This window comes from Saccoglossus kowalevskii, chromosome 3, assembly GCF_978046115.1.
Source record: "Saccoglossus kowalevskii chromosome 3, keSacKowa6.1, whole genome shotgun sequence".
Taxonomy (NCBI): Eukaryota; Metazoa; Hemichordata; class Enteropneusta; family Harrimaniidae; genus Saccoglossus; species Saccoglossus kowalevskii.
Window position 1 is genome coordinate 18,416,456 of NC_140643.1, and position 12,612 is coordinate 18,429,067.

A 12,612-nucleotide genomic window follows, 5' to 3' on the forward strand; every position below is an offset into this window, starting at 1 on the left:
TACCTAAACAAGTCATAATGGGAGACATGTCCAAATCTATTTTTGATTTTGTTGACAGACTGGCGGCCATTTTTGTCCACAAAAAAAAACGCCAAAAATCAACATTTTGACATGTCAACAGTTTCGGGGGCATGCCTTGAACAATTTCATTGAAACTTAGTCTTTATACCTGTTTTATGCTCATTTGTAGTTATGCTAAATACTATCCCAATAATTAAACATAATCAGAATATGCTTTTCATTGTTTGACAAAGTCACTAAAAACATGTCATTGACTTAATATTTTTGTTAGTCTTCAACTTAATGGACACGCAAGATTATTTGGTGAATGATGACAAATTAGCACAGCATTTTATGACTGGGACTTGATAGAAAATATCTATGGGATGGACTACGCTGTAATCAGCCTAACATCACTGAAACAATTGAATGAAAAGTAAATCAAGCAACAAACACTGCATGTAGAACACAATAGAACATTTTTATTGCATATCCAGTAGAGGCTGATGATACACTGGCATAATAAACATCTGGAGAAAATAAAAATTGATTTACCTTGATCATGCACTTTTAATACAATTGAACTTGACAGAAAACAGATCAAACCCTCTGTACACAACCAGTACCACTATACATTTTAATGAAGGAAAACAAATTCATTTTGAAATTTATCTCAACTAAAAATCTACCATGACAATTTTTAATTTATCCATTTTCCCGCTCAATGCGTGGTAAAAATACTGGCAGTGTGGACAATTATGTAACAATGCTTAATATATATATATTTCAATATTGAAATATAAATTTTGAAGAATGAAAAATAAATTAAACATAGTAGGATGTGATTGATTACATGTCCTGTTTGAATGCAAGAAATAAAGGCAGGGGATTGGTGAATAAAGATGAGACAATCTGGCAACGGGCTGTGTATTGCATCCTCTTCCTGTAGATTGATGAGGATATAACCATAGCAACCAGGTTGAGCCAGATGAAGATTTACAAAAAATAAAGTATATGCCACTCGAAATGAATGTGTGCAATATACCTTTCCTATAAATTGCACCCTCTAGTTACGAAAATAGGCGATGCGAAGGCCGTTGACCTTGCTTTGATCTGTAGTAGTCTATGTTTGAGAGATTGATGATGAAGTTGACATTACTGTCACGTATGTATTCTGTCACTAGAGGGTGCATGTTATAGAATGTTTATGTTTTTTTGTTAATATCATTCATATTTTTTTCATATATTTTTTTTTCAATTTATTTTTCCAGGTATTTTTTTTCCAAGTTTTGGTAAATGCGAAAGCCCAAAATTAAAAAAATTACCAGCAAATAAATTGAAAAAAAAAAAATATATGAAAAAATATGAATGATATATTAACAAAAAAAAAAAAAAAAAAAAACAAGCCAAAACTATTTTATTCAAATTGGCTAACACCTTGAATTGAACTTAGTTAAGAATGGTAGGTAAATTTAAAAAAAAAAATTGCCCGCTAACAAGCAAACATTACAGTATAGCTTTCGGCAACGTGCACAAAACTGAATCTGGTGACTTTTCAAAAATACTTTAAGATTTGGTAAACATTATATACAATATAAGTGATACAGAACTGAAAAACAAATTGTTAAACTAAACCATCAAAGAAACAGTGATAAACTAGTTTTTATACAAACTAAAATTATATTCACTCTTGACAACAACAAAACATTTTATGTTCGGGAGTAATGATATGATTCTTTTCTAAGTCTTCACTGAAAAAAAACAATTAACAAAATTATTTACAAATAGTAACAACTCCAGAGTACTTTTTTTTCCAACCCTGTTCAAAATGTGAAAAGTGGTGAATAAGTACCAAGTGTACAAGATAAAAACTGTCAATGTTGTGTGCTACGCGATCTGTACATAATTACAGATGGTGTATATCTCTTTGGTAAACTGTCCAGTCAGTCAGTCAGTCAGTCATGTCCACCCCCCCCCCCCTTCCCCCATCCTAATATCATCAAACAATCTCTATATAATACAGTTCTCATAAAAAGGATAAAGAATATTTTATTTACAGTAAAACCTGCTAAAATCATTGATATAGAGAAATAGAAATATCTGACAGACTCTTACAGTGCAGGCACTTATACCACAAAAGTTATGAAGATGTAAACAGAAGTAGATTTCAGAAACGAACAGGAAGACTAGCACAAAACAAAAGCATGCAGGCAAGTCTGTTCATGGTCAAAAACTGATTTTTCTCATCTAAGAGTGTCCGTCTTAAAGCACCACAATCGTGCAATGAGATCATTCAAATTTTGAGTAAGCAACATGTTGCATGGGACCTCCGATATAAAAAAACTGTGATCAATTGAAGAGTGCTTTAATTTTAATAAGGAAACAACTTGATCCACTTCCTGCCCAACCTGCATATCTGTATTCCATAACAGAACAAAAATATTGTATTTTTACTAGACAAGCATAGCTCTTCATGGCTAGTATTCAAGGTCAGTGGCAATCATTATGGTCGACCTTCATCAGTTTCATTAGTGATTAGATATTTCAGGTCAATATTCCTTGTAAACAAATACCGGTAAAATAAAAGAACGAAGACAAAAACTGTTTGTAAATTAATGTGCGAGATAAAAATGTTTTTATCCTGTTATTTTTTTTAAAAATAATCCCCCCCCCCAGTCAATTTTGATTATTTTCTTTTGTGATCACCTTCGGAAGTTCATTACAGTATCTCTCATTGGTTAGAGAACTCATAAAATCAAGTAATGTTAGCTCATTAGCCAATAAAATTATCTGTTACATGTACAACTAACGCACTAAATTCAACATTGTTTTTTCCTCAACAACTTTTATATAATTTACATACAAACTAAAACATGTATCAATTTCAACCCAAAACACCATGGACTGGAACACAATGTTTAACAAGTTAAGAACAATAATAATTTAACAAGGATGAAATGAGTGTGCCCTCCTAAGGCAAGCAACATAATTTGAGCTTCTGCACATGGAGGGCGCAATACAGTTAATTAACAGACTTAAACTTCATTTAAGCACAAAAAAAAATAGTTTCTTCAATAATTTTTCCACCAAAATAATAAAATTTAACTAATATAAATGTCTATATTTTAATAAAAAATTGATAACATGCAAGAAAATATTGTGCAAGGGAAAAAAAAAAATCATGAAAACTCATGATTGAAAAATTGAATTAACGAGACATCCTAGAAAACAATTCCTATAATATAATTAACTTGATGGGAAAATAATTGGAGTATAGATTTTACTAACACACAAACCTGCATACACTCAAACAGTCGTGTCATCCTTCACGTCTTGTGTCCATCTTTACAATATCTATAATATATCTCTGATGTATATACACAACATGGACTGCCTGCACCACATTCAATAAAATATATAGTTACCATGCCAACACTAAAACAACATTGAATGCTGTGTATTCTGATATTTTTTCCTGATATCTTGAATAATTGAAGAAGAAAAAACTCTTGAAACCTTTTAATAAAAACTTTCATTCTACATTTCTGAACTTCTGTAAACTTTTTAAATATTTTCAAAATCAGTTTTAGATAAACCACTGAGTAGAACGAAACACCCCTCTACCATCTTGAATTTTTTTTTAATAAAAAAAAAAAGAACAAGATGAAGACATATATAGGACTAACACATGAGAAGGTTTGTATCACTTAGTACTTGCACTCTAAGGTTGCACACGGGGAGATTATTATTTTACAAAGACTGAATTATTGATTTTGTGATCTTACCTCTCATGTGAAAGTTTTATCTTATATGTAAACGTTAACAAACTGCCAGGCAACTTTTTGGCATATTTGATTTTTTTTTTTACTGATGATGAGATGATGGGTAATATGACAGTCACATAAATCTCTAAACGGCTGCAACCTTGATGCAAGTACTAGATATTGTTTTAAATGCTGAAAAGAAAACCTCCACTCAGGACACTTCAAGTCAAAATGCAATAACCTGTGGGCAGCAAGGCACGTTACCAAAAACGCAATAAAACCACAGCAACTCCCAAAGAGATTATTGCAATAGAGAGCGAAGACGTCCTCACAAAGTGGTTCATCATCCATAGTTTGTAACTCATTAAATATAAGATCTATATTGAAACCATTGTAGACCGCTGAATATTGATGTGATTGTTATTAGGTTTTGTGGCTGGTGATTGGCTGTCATCTTCTTTTAGATCACTGCTTTGAATTTCACTCCACGTTTTCCCAAGTGCTTGTGCAAAATGCTCGTCTACTGTCCCAGTTATGCGAATGGCGTTAGAAGGTTTTGACGACCAGTACTCCTCTTTGTAGTCTTTGCCAAGACTTCTACGAAAATGCTCGTCGATAGCTGGATCACACAAGCCTGAGGAAGGAGAGAAAACAGAAATGTTTTACATAATTGTTAGATAATATTTATGCATTAAAATAGAAATATTGGTAAAAAACAGTTTTTTATAGTTTTTAAGTAATTTCCACAAAGGGGCTTTAGAAGTGACAAAATATTTCCCACATTTCTGAAGTCTGATAAATGATGCCAGCATCAGCATCTTCATAAAAGTTTAAGATTATTAATAATAACAATAAATTTAGACACATACCTGATGGACAGGTGACTTCTCTTCGATACGAGCCATTTGATGCAGTATTTAATTCATTTTTGTCTTGAACCGCACTCAACTGAAGACCGTTCTCCCTCGACTGGGGCGGAGGCGCACAGGCAATCACCGACGGCCTCATCTGTTGCGAGTTGGTTGTCACAGTAACAGATAAATGGTTGTTATTGGCAACTGATGAGTCTATCCTGTTTTCGGGATCCAATAATGTCGTCATGTTCGGCAAATAACTGTTGTCAGAGAGCTCTTTGACTGTGGATAGCACACTGAAATATAAAAATACAAGACTTTGTATTTTCTGATAATTTGGTTATTCCATTCTTTGGGTAGAGGTGTTTTGGTTTAAAACAATGCCTTCCTGGGCTGCAAATGTCATGTCACCACTTATCCAGCAACAAACTTTCAACATCAAGATCAAGTACGTTGTGGTCATCATCATTAAAAACCCAGCCATACTTGACCACTAATAAACACACTGCTTAAAACCCAACAAAGTAAATACAGCGTTCAATGGGAAAATACCAGAAAACGTATCAACATGGACATTGCCAGCATTCTGTTCCCACGGATTGATTCAACAGATGCACTGGACAAAGCAGAACACTAGCTGCAAAACGTTTAGATATTGCAGTTCACATTACAAAGTACACCGTAGTGTTTGTGGTTCCCTAGTGCAAAGCAGTGGATTATAGCATTATAAAAATAAACTAACGGGTACTTTTACAAAGAAAATCTGCCAGCAACTAACAAGTTCATTACTTACTCCAATACTCACAAGGCTTTCAAAACTACCCCCTACTTCCCAAGCTTCCTGCGTTGCAAGCTTCGTAGCACCGCCGAAACGTTAACTTTCGTGGAGATCTCTATATAAATGTTCAGAAAATTCTCTTTAACCTAAATGTAGTAGGTTTATAAATCTTACTTTTGAGTTGCGTTCCTAGGGACGGTTTGTTTATATTAAACATCATAAACAATAATCAGAATGCGTTCTGTGTGAGTTAGCGTGTCAGAGGGTAAAACAGATGAAAGCATGGAATCATTCCAGCTGATCTTGTACATGCTCACTCAGGCAAAATGTGCATTATCTAACTGTTGCAGATGTTGGGTATTTGTACAAGACCACCCAAATGACGGATTAGCGAACTGGAAAGAGGTATGCCATTACCGAGAGCTATCTCAATGTTGGCTCCAGGCAATTTTCATCTCAAATGTCTCTCTTCTCACCGATACAAGGGCATGTACGAAATTTATAATTCAAGAAAATTTGGTGACGAATGCAATGAGAAAAAAATATGCGAAACTTGTCATAATAGCCCTGATCAGATTCCATGTCGAGAACTAAATAGATTTGTTCACAAGATGAACTGCATCTTTAGATGGGTGGGTATGACATGAATCTGAAGATGGTAAATGTTTTAATTTAATCTCAGCATAATCCAAGTAAACTGACATGTTCACATTTTTTTTTTATAAGAAACAGGAGTATCTATGTTACATCTGATTACTGAAACAAAGTGAAGTTAAGAATTGATAATATACACTAACCATCCCTCCAGTGTACCAAAATCTATTGGGGGAAAACAAACTACCCAATCCAGTGGTATCCTAAGGGGTCTCTCACACTTATTTAGAAGAAGCTGAAGGACCCTAATCTCCCTCCCCAGCAAATGATAAATCAAGAAATGTGTGGAATTACCAATAAAATAATACTTAATAGACTGAAGACAGTGGAATATTTCACAACTGGAACTTGTCTGACTTGGGCATTCGGTTTAACATGTCTTTGGGATATTCTTTAGTGCTCTGTTGACATTATGCTGCCAATTACAAACACTAGCAGAGTGCAGACCCCAGTGTTCAGTCATTCATGCAGGGTCACTGGTAAACCATTAGAGACATGCAACTAAGTGTTCCTCAGGTAATTTCCATGCGAGACCATTCACTTGGAAGTCGAGGGAATTCCGTAATGATTATTTGCACATTTTTGTACACAACAAAGAAAGCATTTCACTTTTGAAAGTTCAAAGGAATGTTCCAATCACAAGATAAGATAACACAACTACTAATCAGACAGCATTAAACACTGAGTTGCACTTGCTACAATTAGAATGACTGATGTGGTGCTTGTAAAAAGGGGGCTACAATGACCAATCAGAATGACCAACACTCTATGCTTTTTTTTGGGGGGGGGGGAGGACAACCAATAAGAATGATTAACATATGGAGTACTGTCTGTATGAAATCTGTTAAATTTTTGCTGCCAGGCACTTTCCCCTGATTTTATAGCATTTTACAGGAACTAGAGTAAAAACATGCAGCCTCTCGACTGAGATAGCGCCGCTGTTAGCAATGCACATTTCAATTAAAGAACTGAAGATATCATTAGAAAATGAACAATATGTATAGTATGTATAGTAATCGGACTTGCTGTTTTCAACAAGAATTCAAAAATATCACTTTTTACCAAAAATGACATAAATATTTATCAAAATTAGATAATTGTATCATCACGAAATGAACAAATCTGAGAAAGGTCCACATGTAGTACCTATATATGTAATATCAAAGCAATTGGAGTTTTGGTTTTTAACAAGAAGTCGAAAATATCACTTTTTACCAAAAATGACAAAAATATTCACCAAAATTAGAGAATTGAGGATATCATCATGAAATGAACAAATCTAAGAGAGGTCTACCCAAGGTACATATACACCAAGTATCAAAGCATTCAGGCATTCAGGCATTCGGACGACATACAATCACTCGTATGATAAGCTCCGCTCGACAAAGTCGACAGTGGAGCTAATAAAAATTCAACAGGCCTTGCTATTTGAAAATGGCTGTAGAGTGGCAAATAGCTCTCCCAATGCACTGAGGTGAGTTATGGGCATGATTTCAAATGGCTCTCCTCAAGCTTTCGAAGCATTGAGTTGAGAAATAATTATGCTACACAGTGCGCATGTGTTTAAAAATACACGTTTTTTTACCCATAATGCATCTTTAACACACATACAAACAATGCAGCCTATTAAGATGATATTCAAGTAGTTTTGTAAGAATAAGAAGCCACTTGAAATATATATTACGATGATAAATCAGAAATGCCATACCGACTTAATACAGGCGCATAATTATCACTATTACGCAAGACAATGGTTGGTAACGGAGACGATACATAATTAATGATGAGGCACACATTTCACTGGTCAATCAGGAATCGTTGAGAGATGCACAGGATGTGTATTCCAAAAACATTTTAAAATCAGCCAAGATTGTAAATTAGTCAGTGGTAATAATTCACTGTAATGCTGGAAATCATAACGATTTTCTAAAGAAAGAGGTGTTGATGTCTCGTATACAGGACGCTGGTTGTCGTTAATGAGAAATCTTACAACATGCTGATTAATTGCATTATATTGATTGAGTTTAAGAACATCTGATTTGGTTTCAATGACAAATACACATAAAATATATTCCAATTTTCATTCTGTAAATATAAACAGAGAAAATCGTGCATATTTTAGAAGACATTTCCAGCTTATAGCTACATCAATTACGGTTTCTTTCACATCAATCATCTCGCAACTATGAAATGAATTTGACCGACATTATCAATGAAGGTCGGTGAAAGAAGTAAAAAAAAAAAACTGTGCCAGTACAAAAATGTAGAGACACAGCATGCCAAGCTGTTAACATACAGAGAAACATCAAATTCCCATTAGTCTAGCCTGGTCTCGATATTCAACACGTAAACCTCTGCCGAATCTGGTCACATTCAGTCACGGTTACTAGTCAGTAAAAATCTAGGTCAACTCATGATAGATCAAAACTGATACTCGACTGTCGAATCGACGGCTGTGAAATGGTAAATAAAATGAAAAATACTGTCACAAAATCCAATCCGTGAGAGAGCATGCTACCACATTTGATCTACTGGTAGTGACACGCTTACGTAAATTACAGAAGTGTTTCTATGGTCAAAATAAGTAATATTTCAAATAATCATAATGGTTTACATGTGCTTCCATTGGAGATGCGCTTCTATTAAAGCAAATTTGGAATACAGTTTTAATTTTGCTGAAATACAACAGTCAAAATAAAAAAAAAAATATTTTTGCCCAGCAACAATCGTGTCCCCGACCCCACTTCATCAGTGTTCTGTCCTCAGTCCTGAAGGAATTACAAGGGCAAGCAAACATATTTGTCTACATATCTTTCCAATAAATTGTCTCATTAGTGTTATCCATCAAATATGAACTCCATCTCTACTATGTAGCAGGCATCTTTATAATTCCAACCCAGTACCGAGTTGTAGGCAGTATGCAAGACTGCTGCTGTAGCAGGCATCTTTACAATTCCAACCCAGTACTGAGTTGTAGGCAGTATGCAAGACTGCTGTCGTAGCAGGCATCTTTACAATTCCAACCCAGTACTGAGTTGTAGGCAGAATGCAAGACTGCTGCCGTGCAGCTGGCAAATGTATTGGTTTAATTAATATCTAAAATCTAGTTATGATAACAAATACCCTGGATGCGATCTTTGCTTGACCTTTTCATTGTATCGCCATTTATTCAGTTCGCCGACATCAACATGAAATACATATAGGCCAAGCAAACCTTTGTTCGCAAAACAGTTGCAATGAATTTGCAATTTGTAAGCAATCAAAAACGATATCTTTATTTCTTTGTCAGTCATAAAAGATTTTGAATCTTGATTTCTCAAGCTGGATTATTATATTTCTTCTCTCCTACCTTTTATTGAATAATTTTGCATGTTTGATACCTACATGGTTTTTTTTATTGATATGCGATATGTCAGTCAAGAAAGCTAAATGTGTTTTATTATTTACTAGAATTGAATTGTTTTAAGTTTGTTAAGTCATATATAACACAATATGGTAGAAATTTATGTCACGTCATGGTTATGGCTAAGGGTTGAAAAATTCAATATTGGAAGGGGGGAACAAATACATTCTTCAAAATTATCGTCACATAAATTAACAAATCTGAGAGGGTTCCCTTTGAGTTACCTATATACTAAGTATCAAAACAAGCAGACTTGTACTTTTCAGGAAGAAGTTGAAAATGTGAAAAAAATTGGACGCGAACAGATGGACGGATGGACGACAACATTTCACAATCAGTAAATATGGCTATTTTTTGCTTTTAAAACAAAAGTTTACTTAAAGCAAACCATGGAATTTGAACAAATTCAGACACCTGGCTTGCACAAGCTGCCAATTTGAAAATATCCCAACCCCTGGTGAGGTGTGAAAAACACCAATATTTAAATAGAACTCAAATTAGCAATGATTCCACCTGCAACTAATCAGAATTTCATTTGAAAAAGCATTGAACTGATATTACAAAAGAAACACAGCCAAACAACACCATATTGGTTTAATTAATAAGAACCAGGAGTCTCCATGTTTGCATGGATTAAATTGAAGATATTATTACTATTGACACCAATATAATTGGAGAGGAATTTACTTGCTATGTCAGGACCATTTATTTTTTCTTTCTGGCCAGTCTGAAAGACAGTTCTAATTTCAAGACTGGAATCCCAAATAGTTTCTGGTAATCCTAAGTTTACATGTTAAATATTTCCCGAGAATTTATTGCCGGTCATTAGCTGGTGGAAGCTACGACAGTGAAAAAAAAGAAAAGGAAAAATAAAAAAAAATGGGAAAGATAAACCTCAACAAAATCTGATTTTCATTTGTATTAAAAAGTAGCCGAATTGTAATTTTTAAAGAACACATTTTTTCCTGAGCATCTTTAAGATAAAGTTATGGTATTTGGTTCAAAACATGCAAAATGTTGGCGGAAACATTACTGTATTCAAAGTGTCAACCAAGGTTTGAAATAACTATTACAAGACTTGCTGGTTGAGCTAAGCTGAGATTTTTTTCACGCATATTAAATGATCGGCATACATGTCTAGCAATTGACATAATAACGATTCTTGTTCTCAATGTTAACACAGCATGGATCGAAAGCCTGGAAATGGCAAGACGAGGCAGTTCGACAACGAGCATGCATGATGCCAGCAGCATTGTCATCATAGAGTAAGATTTTTCAAAACAGTTAATGAGTTGGGGGGGGGGGGGGGGGGCTTCGCTTCATGCAAATAGCATGGCATAGCAAACTAGAATAAATTGGAATTATGGGTAATTTTGAAATGATAGCTAAAATGGATAAATCAGCGATGTTTGATTCCCATAAGTGTGAAATAAGAAAGTCAATAAATGTATGCATGATCTTGACAACTCGACAAGACACAGTAAGACACATAATTGCAGTTACACTAATACTAGTATTTGAAATGTACAATGTTCAGAAGAAATGCAGCGATAAGTATGCAGCTATTATATGACAATTGAGGATTTCAGGATGAAATATCTACGTCAATACGTTCATTTCAAAGATGTCACTAACAGTTATGTAATCTTATTAATTATTCACGAGTCATTTTATTAGGACAATGAAGTATACAAAAAATAAAATAGCAAGATACATTTTTATAAGGTGGGGAGTTTAATTTGGTTTCCGTAAGACAAAAAATGTCCTTGTGATTTGCAGCAAATCAGGAAAAAAAGTCACCTCAAAGCAATGCAGTCAAGTTGAAATTGTCGTTATCGTCTATACGCATCCACATTTTAGCCATTTCACACGTTGCATGATGCTCTTCAATTAAGTCAGTTTTATTTTTAGCAAGATTACATAATTGTCACAAACGCTATTGTAAATATGAATCTGAAAGTTAAGTGTCCATTTTGTCCAATCATGGTATAATAGCAGATCATTTGAAAGTCATAATGACTACAGCAATGCTGTGACAACATTTGTACAGTGAGCAGTCTAGCTCGGTAGGGTTTCATGGTTCAGTCTCGCATTTTATTGTCTACAAAAGATCAAAAGTTGACCCCTTAACATCAAACTCCCAAGAGAAAATGCACAGAATGTGACCAACGTGTTACTTTAACAATACACCTCTGATGTAAACCAATGAAAGTTCATTTTTATTACTCAATAAACGGTAAATGGGGACGAGAATTGCCATCCAAACCAGCTGCCAACAAGTCATCAACTTCATGGGGTTGTTTCGTCAACACAAGATTAATGACCAATAAGTCATTTCTTTTCTTAAATTCGCTTTACAGAGTGTTTTACACAAAGTTACATGCTGTGTCACATTTCACATGGGTCTCATGCAACATATATGGCATGCCGACTGTGGCACTTAATAGTTCACACACAATTGCTACTCAGTGTTTTGGGCATCTTCAAAAGATCAATATTGACGCAATTCCCCCTGATGTGGTTCAAAGGATCAATCTGACCAAATATTTTTAAAACTTCAAACAAGTTAGAGAGTTCAATAAGAAAATTATCTGTAAAAATAGCTTTCAATCTCATCAGCATTAAGTAGCAGTCGGCAGCTTTTATTCGTCAACGGCTGTCAAAACTTATAACGCATCTCGTCTGAACAAAGTTCAAATTTTTTTTCAATCCTAGTAAGAGCCACATCAGCGCTCCCAGGAAGTTTGTTTGCTTGTTACTCTTGGAATACATTTACACCTCACCAGATAAATTTTGACCTTGTGCCAGGACAATGGACAAAGCCACCAGTTGTTCACTACATATCTTTCACATTGGCATCTGAAGAACTTTTTCTGGGTAACAGAAACAAATTTCTTCCCACAGTCCTGGCGACAGAGATTGATGAGAGTACAAGTATCCATTAAAATTTATAATGTGTCTTTTGCAGAGAGGTTGTTGACAGTGTAGTGACATCATAGCAACAGGTGACAGATACCTCATCCATTAGAATAGGAGACAATATACGAGACCCGAATCTCTTTAATGCCAATGTGGTGACCGATTATTGCCTTATATACACTGCAACTTATTTTCAATTTTTTTTTTAAAAACAGCGAAAAATAATGTATTACAGATAAA

The 12,612-nt window shown here is 34.5% G+C and overlaps 1 protein-coding gene across 3 annotated transcripts in view; it reads right to left on the minus strand.

Moving 5' to 3' along the window:
- Window positions 1–462: 462 nt before the first annotated feature.
- The window catches only part of LOC102807579 (transcription cofactor vestigial-like protein 4), a 64,296-nt gene continuing 52,146 nt past the window's right edge, over window positions 463–12,612 (minus strand). For all 3 annotated transcript variants that reach the window (XM_006820890.3, XM_085496843.1, XM_085496844.1), the window contains 2 exons: window positions 4,634–4,914; window positions 463–4,398 (listed from right to left, as the gene is read on the minus strand). In XM_006820890.3, the coding sequence (XP_006820953.1) occupies window positions 4,142–4,398; window positions 4,634–4,914 (538 nt within the window). In that variant the 3' untranslated portion in view covers window positions 463–4,141. The remainder of the gene's footprint in view (window positions 4,399–4,633; window positions 4,915–12,612) is intronic.